At 45.7% G+C, this 16,622-nt stretch overlaps 1 protein-coding gene across 1 annotated transcript; it reads left to right on the top strand.

The window, feature by feature from the left end:
• The first annotated feature begins 3,488 nt into the window (after positions 1 to 3,488).
• On the top strand, positions 3,489 to 12,903 carry pde12 (phosphodiesterase 12). Its single transcript, XM_080182822.1, has 3 exons — positions 3,489 to 5,141; positions 8,148 to 8,226; positions 12,057 to 12,903. Exons 1-3 carry the CDS (start codon positions 3,885 to 3,887, stop codon positions 12,497 to 12,499), a joined length of 1,779 nt encoding a protein of 592 aa, XP_080038948.1. The 5' UTR covers positions 3,489 to 3,884; the 3' UTR covers positions 12,500 to 12,903.
• The last annotated feature ends 3,719 nt before the right edge of the window (positions 12,904 to 16,622 follow it).

A 16,622-nucleotide genomic window follows, 5' to 3' on the forward strand; every position in this document is an offset into this window, starting at 1 on the left:
ATATTGTTTTTGCAATAGCTCCTATTTGTGCTAACAATCAAATTATGAATGCTGCTTTTCTAATAGAGGCCACATAGCTAGTTTTTGCAATGTAAATAAGGCTGGAATGATTGTGATTATGGTACCTGATGTTGAGTGTTTGAATGTTGTCAAAATTACAGTACTTAAATTTAAGATTATGTTGACAAAGAAGTGGGAGATTTAAAAAAGACTTTCATAAAAAGTATTTGGTTTTACACTTTTTAGGTTAATGATCAGTTGGGTTTATTTTGTCTGTAATTTGCACTATAACCATAGTTTAATTGCTTTGTCCGTTTCCCCAGCAAATGTTTAGCAGAGACTTCTGAGAATTTTGGTGCCTTTCAAATGGATGGAGGGGTGGCAGTAAGTTGGTGTGTAACCACAAGAGGTTCAAGCGGTTTGCCTGGAAGCTGTCATCATGCTTTCGTTATGTAGCAGTCCAATAATGATGTGGAGATGCCGGCGTTGGACTGGGGTAAACACAGTAAAAAGTCTGACAACACCAGGTTTAAGTCCAACCAATTTATTTGATAGTAAACTCACAAGCTTGAGGTTAAACTCTTCTTCAGGTGAATGGAGAGTGAAAGAAGAGTTTAACCTCGAAAGCTTGTGAGTTTACTATCAAATAAATTGGTTGGACTTAAACCTGGTGTTGTCAGACTTTTTACTGTGCAGTCCAATAATCCAGAGCTTTTTGTTGTCAAAATTAGACACAACAATTAGCTCATATGGGCCATGGAATAGCTTGGCTCATGCTACCCTACCAGTGAAATGCAAGTTCACTACAATGAAAGCAACATGAACAAGGTGTGTCCTAGAACAAACTATGGGCGTGTTGAGGATGGGTTTTGGCTATCCAGTTATGTCTAAAGATTCCCTTAGACACTCACCAGCAAGGATCTCTGGAATAATGTGTTCAATACAACATTGCTTAGCAGCGTATATTATCATAGATAAGAATCATAGAATCCCTGTAGTGCAGAAGGAGGCCATTCAGCCCAATGAGTCTGCTCTGACCACAATCCCCATAACCCTACTTATTTACCCTTCTAACCACCCAACAGTAGGGTCAATTTAGCCTGGGCCAATCAACTCTTGGATTGTGGGAGAAAACCAGAGCACCTGGAGGAAACCCACTCAGACATGGGGAGAACATGCAGGTTCCACACAGACAGTGACCCAAACTGGGAATCGAACATGGGTCCCTGGTGCTATGAGGCAGCAGTGCTAACCCACTGTGCCACGTGGTCGAGGAGGTTGAAGGCACTCATCAGAGTTCTTTGGCTGAGGTCACTGGAGAGGGAAGAGCAACTCCCATCCACTCACCACCCCCTGTAACAAGCAATCTTTGAAACACGCACAGATCTGTTGTACATCACCAAATGGATCCCATCATGTATTGACCATCATAAAAAAATTGAAAGGCCAAGTTAGTCAGGATACAATGGGCAAAATGTGGAAGTGGTATTACCCAATAAATTTGTGACATTATTTAAAAACATATACAATCTATATTAATTACTTGGAAATAGGGATGGAAGGTACCATAGCTAAATTTGCAGATGACACTAAAATAGGTGGGACAGTAAGTTGCAAATGGATATGGATAGGTTAGGTGAGTAGGCTAAAACGTGACAGAGTTTAACGTGGATAAGTGAGAGGTTATCCAATTGGGTCAGAAAAATAGAAAGGCAACTTATCATCTAAATGGAGAGACACTTTGGGGTGCTTCAGTGCAGAGGGACTTGGATGTCCTTGTACGAGTCATAGAAAACTGGTATGCAGGTATCGAGGTAATAAATAATTGGATTTTTGGCATTATTAGCTAAAGGAATACTGTCTATAAGTAAGGAAGTGTTGCTGCAACTATATAAGGCATTGGTGAGACTGCATTCGGAGTACTGATTATGGTGTTGGTCCCCTTATTTGAGGAAGGATAAAGTGACATTAGAGGCAGTTCAGAGGAAGTTCACCTGATTGATTCCAGAGATGAGCGTTTGTCTTCTGAAGAAAGATTGAGCAGTTTAGGCCTACACTCTCCACAGTTTAGAAGAAACTAAATTGAGGTATATAAGATGATAAAGGTATTAACAAAGTAGATGCAGAGTGGATGCTTCTTCTTGTGTGGCAATCCAGAACAAGAAATGGTAGTTTTAGGTTAAGGGCAGAAGATTTAAAACAGACATGAGGAGAAATTATTTCTGTCAAAGGGTGGCGAATCTGTGGAATTCATGGCCCCAGGGTGTGGTGAATGTTTGAAGTTTTCAAGTTTTAATGTCACAAGTAGGCTTACATTAACACTGCAATAAAGTTACTGTGAAAATCCTCTCATTGCCACACTCCTGTTCCGGTACACCGAGGGAGAATTTAGCATAGCCAATGCACCTAACCAGCACGTCCTTCGGACTATGGGAGGAAACTGGGGCACCTGGAGGAAACCCACGCAGACACGGGGAGAATGTACAGACTCCGCACAGTGACCCAAGCCAGGAATCAAACCCAGGTCACTGGCGCTGAAAGGCAGCAGTGCTAACCACTGTGCTGGGACTTGGAGTAAATTTGAGAAGAGAGACAGATTTTTAATTAGCATAGGGTTGGTGAGTAAATTTAAGGTGGAGAGAGAGACAGACTTTTAATTAGTGAAGGGCTATCTCGCAGAAATGTCCTCCGTGCCTTTTTTCCAGCACACGGAGGCATTTCCTGTACAGGCTGCTGCTGCACACCTTCCACTGCCGCGTCTTGCCTATCGCCCAGATACACCTTGGCAGGCCTTGTTGCCGCCGGGCGACGGAGGTTCCCACTGGAGGTCCCTCTACAGAGGGATCTCCCCCAATTACATCAGGGACCTGGGGTGGAGGCTGCTGCACACAGCAGTGCCATACAACCGTAGGTTTTTCCGGTTCACGGGCTCCCGAGACTGCCCTTTCTGTGGCCTCATGGAGTCCATGGACCATGTCTATGTTTTATGTTATAGATTGCACACCCTTTTTGATTTTCTGAAACACCTTTTATTGATGTTTTGTTTGCACTTCAGTCCCACGCTCCTGATCTACGGACACCCAGTGCAGAGAGGGGAGGGGAGGGATACCAACCTCCCTGTGAACCCGCTCCTGGGCCTGGCAAAACGCGCCATTTACAGGTCCAGACAGTGGGTGATAGAGGGGGCTGTCCATCCCGACTGTCTGCCCCTCTACTGCGGCTACGTTCGCGGCCAGGTGTCCCTGGAGAGGGAGCACGCTGTGTCCGCGGGCACAGACGACGCCTTCCGCGCCTGCTGGGACCACAGGGGCTGAGGTGCGTCATAGACCCCAACAATCACATTTTGATTTGACGTGTCTTAAGTTTCCTTTGTACTTTCTGTTTCTGTTTGGGCCGTTCCCCCTCCTTTTGGGGAGCTGCCCCCTTTTTCTTCGTCCGAACGTAATTTAAGTTTGTTTGCTTGGTTCGGCCCACCCGAAAGACCGACCCGAAAGAACCTTGGTCCCCAATCCCACCCTCTGTTGATTAGAATCCCATTGGACAAGGCAGCTAACTGATTTAAAAAAAGGGCTATGGGGAAGGGGCAGGATAGTGTTGAGGTTGAGATGAGATTGTATTGAATGGTGGAGCAGGTTTGAGGGGCTGAACGGCCTTACTGCTGGTACAGATGTGGGTGGTGGAATGCTACAGTGTAAGTTTGGTACACAGCCTGAGTGAAGCGGCATTCTGGATATACATACAGCGGACAATACAGCTGCTGAATCATTTTGGAGCAAACTCCAGGCCGGGGCGGTCAGCAGCACCACACACATCTGAACCAGCAGTAAGGCCATTCAGCCCCTCAAACCCCGGCTCCAATAGTCTGACCCACTGGTTCCGGGTCCATGTGCGGCCTGGTCGGCAGCGCCGCCCGCCCGTTGCCTTCAGCCGGCCTCCAGCGGCTGGCCACACGCTTCTCGTCGGGCCCGGTGCCGGGAGCGGCGGCGGCGGCCATGCAGACGGCGGTGGTCCGCTGCGTCCCCACCGAGTCCAAGCTGACCATCTCGCTGCAGCTGGGGCCCAGCCAGCGGCACCTGCAGCGGCAGCAGAGCGAGAGCCTGCGGACGGCGCTGGGCCGCATCGCCCACAACCTGCTGAAAGCCCAGGCCAAGGCCGGCAAAGGCCGGAGGGCGGCCCAGCCCGAGTCCCCGGCTCAGGCCCAGGCCCAGGCCTCGGCCTCGGCCCCGCCCGTCGTCCTGTACCGGGGAGACGAGCCGGTGCCCGGCGACACCCCTAACGCCGAGGCCTGGCAGGACGGAGCCGTGCTGCAGGTGGGGGAGACCCGCTACCGGGTGGAGCGCAACCCGCCCACCCTGACCCAGCTCCGGCTGCCCGGCTCCATCCTGGCCGGCTTCCCGCTCTGCCCGCGGCTGGAGCTGGAGTTCGGCGACGCCTCGCACTCGCGCTTCGAGTGGCTGAAGGAGGCGGGCGGTGAGGGCGAGGGCGGCGGCGGCGGCGGCGACTGGCAGCCGGTGGCCGAGGGCCGAGTCTTCACCCCGAGCAACGGCCACATCGGCCTGAGGCTCAAGCTGAGATGCCAGCCGGGCGACGGGCGGCGCTTCGGGGCCGCGGTGGAGGTGGAGAGCGGCGGGCCGGTGGAGGCCGGGCCCGGGCCCTGCAGCTTCGACAGCCGCCAGCGGTTCAGCGGCCAGGCCCCCGAGGAGCCGCTGCACCGGCTGGTTTCCTACAACATCCTGGCCGATGTGTACGCCCAGACCGAGTTCTCCCGCAACACCCTGTACCCGTACTGCCCGCCCTATGCACTCGAGGCCCAGTACCGGCAGAACCTGATCCAGAAGGAGCTGAGCGGCTACAACGCCGACATCCTCTGCCTGCAGGAGGTGGATAAGAGTGCCTTCACCGACAGCCTGGGGCCCGCCCTGGACGCTTTCGGCTTTCGCGGGCTCTTTCGGATGAAGGAGAAGCAACACGAAGGTCTGGCGACTTTCTTCAGAGCCTCCAAGTACGGGCTGATCAGTCAGCACGATGTGACCTTGAGCCAGGCTCTAGCCTCGGACCCCCTGCACCAGGAGCTCCTGGAGAAAGTTTCTTCCAACCCCTGTGTCAAAGAAAAGGTGCTGCAAAGATCAACCACTTTACAGGTATTTTAAACAATTTTCATCCCTGCCACGTTGGCTCAGTGGCTTTTAGAGATTTCAGTGTTTGAGATACATTTGATTTATTGTCACATGTATAAGCATACAGTGAAAATTGTTTCTTGCACGCTATACAAAGCATACCTTTCATAGAGAAGGAGAGTGCAGAATGTAGTGTTAGTCATCAGCCAGTTTCATAGAATCTCTTCAGCGCAGAAGGGGGCTATTGGCCTGTCAATTCTGCATTGACAACAATTTCACCAAGGCCCTGCACCAATAGAGGTGGCACAGTGCTAGGGTCCTGGATTTGATTCCCGGCTTGGGTCACTTGTCTGTGTAGAGTCTGCACATTCTCCCCATATCTGCACGGAATTCCTCCGTATACTCTGGTCTCCTCTGTCTGATTCGGTGCATTGGCCATGCTAAATTCTCCCTCAGTGTACCCAAATGGGTGCCGGAGTGTGGTATGTATTGGGATATAGTGGAAATGTTGCTTATTGCTCCCTATACAGCCCTGTACACGGGAGAAAAAGAAAGGAGAGAATGCAGGATATAATTGCTGCAGTCACAGGGTGTAGAGAAAGATCAAGGTAGGTCCATTCAAAAGATTTATGGCAGCAGGGAAGAAGCTGTTCTTGAGTCAGTTGGTACGTGCTGTCAGACTTTTGTATCTTTTTCTTGACGGTAGAAGGCAGAAGAGAGTATGCCGGAGGTGTGTGGGGTCCTTGATTGTGCTGGCTGCTTTTCTGAGGTATCGGGAAGTTTAGACAGAGTCAATGGATGGGAGGCTAATATTGCTGCATAGTGGAAATTTTGTATTAATAAAATTGAACAGATAGCTGTTGTAAATAAGTGCAGTATTATGAAAATTTCAAATCGATTTTGCAGTGGTGAGTTCCACTTTATCATAATACTATGGAAGGAATGCTCTGGCCAATATAATGGATCTATATGATAAATACAATCAAATGCATTTATAATTGCATGAGAGAGGGTACAAAACAAGTGACTGAGCACCCTGAAATTTTTCAGCTGATCAGAGAGGATTTGTAAATGGTGGTCGTGGTTGACAAACCGCAGTGAATCTTTTTGAAAAATGACTGAAGTAGTGGCCAGGGAAATGTCAATGGATCTTACTTATATCAACTTCCAGAAGCCATTTGATGAGGTCCCTCATAAGAGACTGTTTACAAGTGCTGAAGCTCATAGAATTGAAGGCAAGTCATTGACCAGGTTAGGAAATTTGCTGCAGTAAATGACTTGAACTGGGACAGTGGTTAAAAATGCTAATTGGCAGTATGGGACTCGTGCTGGTCTGTATTGGTGCGTCAACTATTTCTTCTCTTAATGATCAAAATGATGGAAAGAAAAGTTACCTGTCCAGGTTTGCTAATGACACAAAGATAGTCATCATTATGAACAGTGTAAATGGAAGCATAAAGTTACAAATTGATCTTAGTAGATTAAGAATGATTGTCTGGTAGTACAGAATTTGAGTATTGCTGAAAATCAACACATGTCAAAGCTCTATATCCCTGAATTCCACTGGAGTCCAAAACTTGTGTTGTAGCCATGAGTATACTTGACAACTGAGTGTCCACAGTTTTGTGGACAGCATGCTGGCACAGTGGTTAGCACTGCAGTCTCACAGCGCCAGGGACTCCAGTTCGATTCCAGCCTCGGATCACTGTCTGTGTGGAGTTTGCATGTTCTCATTGTGTCTGAGTGGGTTCCCTTTTGGTGCTTCGGTTTCCTCCCACAGTCTAAAGATGTGCGGGTTAGGTGGATTGGCCATGCTAAATTGACCCTACAGTGTCAGGGGATTAAGGTAAATACGTGGATTATCAGGGTAAACACATGAGGTTATGGGGAAAGGGCCTGGGTAGGATTGATATTGGTGCAGGCTCAATGGGCCGAATGGCCTCCACCTGCACTGTAGGGATTCTGTGATTCCCCGAGATGGAGAATTCCAAAGATTCACAACCATCTTGATTAAAAAAAAGTTTCTCTTCATCTTAATTGCTTACCTAATTGCTTGCTATTACTTGCATGTATTTCTTGTAATGAAATGCTAGCTTTTACATCTGGAGGATTAGAATGCAAGTCCATGCTGTAGCTACACAAAGTTCTGAATGGACCTTGTCTGGAGTTCAGTGAGCAGTTTTGAACACCAGAACTTAGAATATTTTGTGTGGGCAGTACTGTGGCATGGTGGTTAGCACTACTACCTCACAGTGCCAGGGACCCAGGTTCAGTTTCAGCCTGGAGTGACTGCGTGAGTGGAGTTTGCAAATTCTCCTCATGTCTGTGTGTGGGTTTCCTCCTCACACTCCAAAGATTGTGGGTTAGGTTGATTGGCCATGCTAAATTGTGTCTTGGTGTCAGGGAGATTAGCAGACTAAATACATAGGTTTATGGGGACGGGGCCTGTCTAGGATCGTTGTTGATGCAGGATTGATGGGCCAAATGGCCTCCTCCTGTACTGCAGGGATTCTATAGACAGAATAGAGCTAAGATTTACTAGAATGATACCTGCATTCCAAATATTAAATCATCAGGAGAGATTGTACAAAACTAGGTTTGTATTAATTGGAATTTGGAACATTTTTGGATAATCTTAACATTTTCAAGACATTATAAAGAACTGTTTCAGCAATTATTGAGGATGTTTGCATTGGTTGGTTACCCAGCACTGGGGACACAGGCTAAAAATTCTGCAAGTTCTGGAACATTTTCATATGCAAAACCTGGTGACGGTTTGGAACACACTTTTGGAAACATCAACTGATGCTAAATTAATTGTTAATTTTCAATCTGGGGTTGATAGATTTGTGTTAACCAAAGATATTGGGGGGTGTGAACAAAGATGGATATAGGTTGCTGTGCACCAAGTTCTCATTGAATAGCGTAACAGGCTTGAGAGCTAAATGGCCTATTCCTGTTTCTGTATTGTTTGAGCAATTCAGTGTTTACTGTACATTATTGATCATAAACACTGCTATTTTTCTTTAGGTTTGTGTACTTCAATCTCTCAAAGATCCATCAAAGAAGTTGTGTGTTGGTAATACTCATCTTTACTGGCACCCCAAAGGTAAATTTTATTTCCATAAAATTATCTGGTGTTTCCTTTATTTTCCTCTCCCGTTTTTAGATTTGCTCCTAGCAACAGTTTGGCATGATCACCCCATTTAAATTGTCCACTTGATTAATGGATTGTGATGTTGTTGAAGACCTAAAACCTGTTTCAAACCTGAGTTATCTAAAATGGCTATCTTTTTTATCAGCATTATCACTTGGTTTTTGTTTGTTTTCTGATACCTGAACAGCACAGAAAAGATTGTACTAGGGCTATACATTTCTTGGATGTGTTAAAATCTCTGTAGACAGAAGTAACTTTTAAAAAGTAATTTGAACCCAGAGTTATTAACTGAAATAATTATGCAACAAAAACTTCACTGTAAATTAATTAAACTACTACTACCAACTTAACATGAGATTTCTTGAATACTTGTACACAAAACTTGCAACATAATACTCCTTTTTACAACCAAGAGTTCCCCTATACTTGATCTTGAGGGCTCCTTCACTTCTAGGACCCAACCAGGCTATGCCACAGCTCTCATGAATTCATTTTGTTTCTTTGAAGTATGAAATTTCTTGGGTTCCTTCCTCAAACGTTTGGCTAGGTAAAACCTCTAACTCTCCTTTGTACCTCCCCAGCTCAAGCATGGGCCTCACTGCATTATTGCCTACTGACTCCAAATCAGAAACAACTCTGGGCTCCTGATAGCCTTCTGCTCCAGATCCCACAGTTCCTGGCTGATTCTCTCTACGTTTGTTCAAACAATTCAAGGCAACTAACTGTTTTTGTGAGAAATCATTCAGATAAAACCCAAAAAATGAATCCCCGTGCAATCTCTCCCCATGGCAATATGACACGCTAGCGAAGTCACAGAGAGATTTAAACTAATTATCTCCAATTCTGAAATGTGCCCTCTGTTCAGGGAAACCAGAATAAATTCACACATTCTCTTAATTTCCCTATCTCTGTCACACCTTTCTGATGATACAACCTTCTCAACTGAGAATTTCACCCCAGTATGGTTGGCAGGATCCTCAACTGTATCTGACCCATTTCCCACACTTCTGCACTCATCCCTTCCCCTCTGAGCTGTAATAGGGGTTTCACCGTCCTCAGTTTCATAAGAACATAAGAAATAGGAGCAGGAGTAGGCCATCTAGCCCTTTGAGCCTGCCCCGCCATTCAATAAGATTATGGCTGATCTGTCGTGGCTCAGTTCCACATTCCCGCCCTCTCCCCATAACCCTTAATCCCCTCTCTTATCAAAAACCCATCGGCGCCCAAAACTGCACACAGTACTCCAGCTGCGGCCTCACCAATGCCCTATACAGCCGCAGCAAGACCTCCCTACTTTTATATTCAATCCCCCTCGCTATGAAGGCCAGCATCCCATTCGCCTTCCTGACCACCTGCTGCACCTGCAAGCTGGGTTTTTGCGACTCATGCACAAGGACCCCAAGGTCCCTCTGCACCGTCGCCTGCTGCAGTTTTTCACCACGTAAGTAATAATCCTTCCTACCATTATTCCTACCAAATGTTGGCACTTGCCAACATTAAATTCCATTTGCCATTTCCTGGCCCATTCGCCCAGCCTATCTAGATCCTTCTGCAGACTCTCTACACCTCCGCACAATTTGCCATTCCACCAATCTTGGTGTCATCAGCAAATTTCGACACCCTACACTTGGTTCCCTCCTCCAGATCATCTATATAAATGGTAAATAGCTGAGGCCCCAGCACCGACTCCTGGGGCACTCCACTAGTCACCATCCGCCAATCCGAATAGCACCCATTGACCCCCACTCTCTGCCTCCTGTTTGACAACCAATCCTCTATCCACGCTAACACCCTACCCCCAACTCCATGTCCCCTGACCTTCTGCAATAACCTCTTGTGAGGTACCTTGTCAAACACCTTCTGAAAATCAAGAAAGACCACATCCACTGGCTCTCCTCTATCCACCGCCCTAGACACATCCTCATAGAACTCCAGTAAATTTGTCAGACGCGACTTCCCTTTAATGAAACTGTGCTGCGTCTGCTCTATCAAGCAATTCCTCTCAAGATGCCTCACTATTTCCTCCTTGATGACGGATTCTAACATTTTACCTACACACATTTCCACATTCGAAGGATTATCCTCTGCCATTTCTGCCACCTATACCATAATGCTACCATCAAACACATCATCCCCTTCCCTTTCAACATTCTGAAGGGACTGTTTCCTCCACAACATCCTGGTCCACTCCCCAATACCTTCTCCCTATGCAATTGCAGGAGATGTAATACCTGCACAAACATCCCTTCTAAATGCAATAGTGATTTACTTGTACTTCTCTCAATTTGTATTTGCTGTTTAGAATGCAATCTCCTCTACATTGAGACTAATCTGCTCAGTCCAGAAGCATCATCCTGAGCTTCTCGTCACTTGCCAGTTTAATTCACCTCCTTGCTCTTGTACTTGTGTTTCTGTCCTCTGCAAAGCTCCGGTGAACAGCACCTTACTTTCCACTGAGGCATTTTACAGTCTTTTGGATTCAACATGCAGAGTATGAAAACTTGTCTCCTATTTTGATTTTGTTTTTTCCCATGTGCTAATTTAAATCCTGTTTTTTATGAATGTGCTTTTGGACAGGGTTGCTCATTATTCTGATACTTGCACATAGCCTGGGTTAAAAGAACAAAGAACAGTACAGCACAGGAAACAGGCCCTTCGGCCCTCTGTGCCTGTGCCGTGCATTGGTCCAACTAGAGCATTCGTTTGTATCCCTCCATTCCCAGGCTGCTCATGTGACTATCCAGGTAATTCTTAAACGATGCCAGCATGTCCGCCTCCACCACCCTACTTGGCAGCGCATTCCAGGCCCCCATCACCCTCTGCGTAAAAAACGTCCCTCTGATATCAGAGTTATACCTCACCCCTCTCACCTTGAGCCCGTGACCCCTCGTGATCGTCACCTCTGACCTGGGGAAAAGCTTCCCACTGTTCACCCTATCTATACTCTTCATAATTTTGTACACCTCTATTAGGTCTCCCCTCATTCTCCGTCTTTCCAGGGAGAACAACACCAGTCTACCCAATCTCTCCTCACAGCTAAGACAACATCCTGGTAAACCTTCTCTGCACTCTCTCTAAAGCCTCCACATCCTTCTGGTAGTGCGGCGACCAGAATTGGACGCAGTACTCCAAATGTGGCCTAACCAGCGTTCTATACAGCTGCAACATCAGACTCCAGCTTTTGTATTCTATACCCTGTCCTATAAAGGCAAGCATATCATATGCCTTCTTCACTACCTTCTCCACCTGTGCTGCCACCTTCAGGGATTTCTGGACTTGCACACCTAGGCCCCTCTGTGTTTCTATACTCTCGATGGCCCTGCCATTTATTGTATAGCTCCCTCACTACATTAGTTCTTCCAAAATGCATCACCTCGCATTTATCTGGATTAAACTCCATCTGCCATTTCCCTGCCCAATTTTCCAGCCTATCTATATGCCTATTAATGTTCATCTCTCTGCTTTTGCCTTTTGTTCCATGAGATCTTTGTCATTTAATCTCTCCCATCCATTGCTATATTCCAGACCTTTCCTTTTGTTGTTCCCTCCCCACTTATGACAGCGTATCTATATCATATTTCTACTCTCTATCGGTTCTGAAAAAGTTGACGTTATTTGAAATACTAACTCTTGTTTCTCTACAGATGCTTGCCAGACCAGCTGAGTATTTCCAGCACAAACTGTTTTTGTGTCTGTCACAATCCATTGGATGTGTTGTCAGATCAGTTCTTTTGCCGAACCATATTATTTGATATTGCAACATTAAACTGATTCTTTTTCAGGAGGAAACATTCGTCTTGTTCAGATAGCAATCGCTTTTCGTCACCTTGAGCGAGTTACAGCAGAAATGTATCCCGATACACCAGTAATTTTTTGTGGTGACTTCAACAGCACCCCAAACTCAGGCTTGTACGAGTTTGTCACCAAAGGACACATATCTGCTGATCACCCTGACTGGACTTCAAATGGTGAAGAGGAACGATGCAGCATGTCCCTTACACACCCATTTAAACTAAAAAGTGCTTGTGGAGAACCTGCTTACACAAATTATGTAGGTGGCTTCCAAGGTTGCCTGGACTACATTTTCATGGATATGAACATGTTTGAAGTTTCTCAGGTTATTCCATTTCCAAGTCATGAGGAAGTCACCTGCCATTTGGCTCTGCCAAGTGTTTCCCACCCATCAGATCATATTGCACTTATCTGTGATCTGAAATGCAAATAAATGATTATGACTTGTGGGTCTGCTGCTACCTTAAATACAGATAGTTCTGAGTTTGCAAGTATCCACACTTGGTAACTTAAAATTTTATTAACATTTGTAACGAGGATACTGATTGATAATGTTTTGGATATTAGTCTTTGATCGCAACTGATGCTGACAGACCTGTCAATCCTGTACTGTTTGTATTTATTAGATTTCACCATTTGGGGCTTGTACTGAAACCAATTGGTCTTAATGTAATTCAATCAATTGGATGAAAATGACAATACTGGACAGGCTAAACAATAATGTTAAAAGCAAAACTAGAATGTAACAATTGGACCATGTAGAATTTGTAATGTATGGATGCAGAAAGGTTCACATTTTAGAGTAGTGAAACTAAAGTAAAATATTGTTTACATGAAATTGCAGCTGTGTGTTAAAACAATCTCTCCTTCTCTAAGAAGAGTATGTTTTGTTTTGCATGCAAGAACAGTACTTTTCACTATACCAATCCATGCGACAATAAATTAAACCAAAAATTGTAACAGTTTTAGGGATAAAGGGATTAATTGAGAAGCAAAAGGGGATAAAGAGATTAAATGAGAAGGGGAAGAGTACAAGAGTAAGCTTGTGGGGAAGATCAAAGCGGACTAAAATTTCCTTTAGGTATGTGACAAGAAAAAGATCGTAGACAAATGTAAGTCTCTTACAGTCAAATTTTGAAGGGGAATAAAGAAATGGCTCACTTTGGTTGACCAAACTGAATATCCAAGGATGCTCCAAGAAGGGCAGGAAAAAAGAAAAGGGTGGAGTGCCATTGTTAATTAAAGATCAAACCTGTGCACTATTGGCTCTGAAAATCTAGGTGTAGAATTAAACTAGGTGGAGCTAAGCAACAAGGAGTGTAAACTAAGCCACCAACGATAATTATGGGGGATTTCAAACTACATATTGATTGGGCGACCCATGTTGAATGCGGTGGGCTTGAGGAAGAGTTCTTGGAATGCTGCCGGGATAGTTTCCTTGAACAGTGTGTGCTGGAGCCGACGAGGGAGCGAGCTATCTTAGATCTGGTGTTGTATAATGAGGCAGGTAGAATTAGGGACCTTGTTGTGAGGGATCCTCTTGGGAAGAGTGATCATTGTACGGTGGAGTTTCTGATGCAGATGGAAGAGGAGAAAGTAGGATCCCGGACCTGTGTCCTTTGTTTGAACAGAGGGGAGTACGATAGGATGAGATAGGAATTGACGAATGTAGGTAGGTTGGTCGGTAGGTCTGCTGAGGAACAGTGGAGGATCTTTAAGGAGATCTTTCTTGGTGCTCAGCAGAAATTTATTCCGATGGTAAAGAAGGATTGTAGGAGAAGAGATAAGCAGCCGTGGATAACGAAGGAGATAAAGGGGAGTATTAAAAGCTGACGCGTTTAGAGTGGCTAAATATATAAAAAGGAGGAGGCTGGCTAGGGTGAATGTTGGACCCTTAGAGGATGAGAGGGGGGATTTAGTGGTGGGGGATGAGGAAATGGCTGAGGATGCGAATAGTTTGCCGGGTGTTAACGATGGAAAGGTGGTAGGAGTGGAAGGCCTGAATGAGATCATTGTTACTAGAGAGGCAGTGCTCGACAGACTAGAGGGACTGATGGTGGACAAGTCCCCAGGACTGGACGGAATGCATCCAAGGGTTCTGAAGGAAATGGCAGAGGTGATAGTGGATGCCTTGGTGATTATTTTCCAAACCTCGCCGTATTCCGGGGAAGTGCAGGAAGATTGGAAAACGGCTGATGTTACGCCACTGTTTAAAAAGGGTAGCAGGCAAAAGGCAGGGAATTATAGGTTGGTTAGTTTAATGTCTGTTGTAGGAAAAATGCTTGAATCCGTAATCAGAGGAAATAGCGAGGCATCTTGAGAAGAATTGTTTAATAGAGCAGACGCAGCACAGATTCGTTAAGGGGAAGTCGTGTCTGACGAATTTATTGGAATTCTATGAGGATGTGTCTAGTGCGGTGGACAGACGGGACCGGTGGATGTGGTGTTTCTCAATTTTCAGAAGGCGTTTGATAAGGTGCCGCACAAAAGGTTGTTACAGAAGGTTAGGGGGCATGGAGTTGGGGGTAAGGTGTTAGCGTGGACAGGGGATTGGCTGTCTAATAGGAGGCAGAGAATGGGTGTCAATGGGTGCTATTTGGATTGGCGGTTGGTGACTAGTGGAGTGCCCCAGGGATTGGTGCTGGGGCCTCAGCTATTTACCATTTATATAGATGATCTGGAGGAGGGAGCTGAGTGTAAGGTGTCAAAATTTGCTGATGACACAAAGATAAGTGGTAAAGCAAATTGTGCGGAGGGTGTGGAAAGTCTGCAGAGGGATCTAGATAGGCTGAGCGAGTGGGCGATGACCAGGCAGATGGAATACAATGTTGGCAAGTGTGAGATTATCCATTTTGGTAGGAATAATAGTAGGAAGGACTACTACTTACAGGGCGAAAAGCTGCAGCATGCTATGGTGCAGAGGGACCTGGGGGTCCTTGTGCATGAGTTGCAAAAACCCAGCCTACAGGTGCAGCAGGTGCTCAGGAAGGCAAATGGGATGCTGGCCTTCGTAGCGAGGGGGATTGAATATAAAAGTAGGGAGGTCTTGCTGCAACTGTACAGGGCACTGGTGAGGCTGCAGCTGGAGTACTGTGTGCAGTTTTGGTCGCCACACTTGCACAAGGATATTTTGGCCGTGGAGGGAGTGCAGAGGAGGTTCACTAGGCTGATACCGGAGTTGAGGGGGTTGAGCTATGAAGAGAGGCTGAATAGACTGGGCTTGTACTCGTTAGAGTTTAGAAGGATGAGGGGGGATCTTATTGAGATGTATAAGATGATGAAAGGGATGGATAGGGTAGAGGTGGAGAGGTTCTTCCCGCTCAGAAAGGACAGCAGGATTAGAGGGTACGGCCTCAAGATAAGTGGGGGGCGGGGGGGGGGGCTGCAGTTTAGAACAGAGTTGAGGAGGAACTTCTTCACTCAAAGGGTGGTCAATCTCTGGAATTCTCTGCCTGTTGAAGTGGTTGAGGCAACCTCGCTAAATATATTTAAGACACGGGTAGATAGGTTTTTGGTAGGTTATTAAGGGTTATGGGGAGAAAGTGGAAAAGTGGAACTGAGCCACTTCAGATCAGCCATGATCTTATTGAATGGCGGGGCAGGCTCGAAGGGCTAGATGGCCTACTCCTGCTCCTATTTCTTATGTTCTTATTATGTAACCAGAATGTTAACTGGTGGCATTAAACAAAAATAGAGATGCCTGTAACAAGAGTCCACAATAATTATGGGGAATTTTAATCTTATAGACTGGGCAACTCAAATTAGCAATAATACTATCAGATAAATCACTGGACTATACAGCATGGTTCTTTTGACCATTACAGTAATGAAGCAACTAGAGAATAAAGTGTCCTAGATATGGTTTTGTGCAATTATGAAGGAGTTAATTTAGTGTGGGGTCCTTTAGGGAACAGCGATTAACGTGTTTGAATTCTACTTTTGGAAGAAAAATGAAGAAATCTGATCCAAAACTAGGGTCCTAAATCAAATCAAAAGAAATAATTTTTACTCATTCAAGGGATTATAGGCTTGATTGGCTAGGCCAGTATTTATTGTCCATTCCAAAGTGTTACTGAGCAGCCTTCTTGAACTGCTGCAGTCCCTGTATGGTGTAGGTACACCCACAGAGATGTTAGTTCAGGATTTTGACCCAGTGACAGTAAAAGAATGGCTATATATTTCAAAGTCAGGATGGTGAGTGGCTTGGAGCATTATATCCGGGTAGTGGTGTTCACATTTGCTTTCCTTGTCCCAGATGGTTGCGGTAGTGTATTTGGCAGGTGCTGTCTAAGGGGCCTTGGTGAGTTCCTACAGTACATCCTGTAGCTGGTACACACTGCTGCCGCTATTGCATGTTAACTAAGGATTGGTTAACTAACAAACAGCAAAGAGTGGGGATAAATGGGTGTTTTTATGGTTGGTTTTCTCAGTGAGTAGTGGTGTGCCTCAGGGATCGGTGTTGGGACTGCAATTTACAGATGATTTGGAGTGGAGGACCAAGTGTGGTGTCTCAAAATTCGCAGATGACGCTAAGATGGATGGAAGCGTAAAGTGTG

Source organism: Carcharhinus amblyrhynchos, chromosome 3 (genome assembly GCF_965287045.1).
Source record: "Carcharhinus amblyrhynchos chromosome 3, sCarAmb.v2.hapA, whole genome shotgun sequence".
Lineage (NCBI taxonomy): Eukaryota > Metazoa > Chordata > Chondrichthyes > Carcharhiniformes > Carcharhinidae > Carcharhinus > Carcharhinus amblyrhynchos.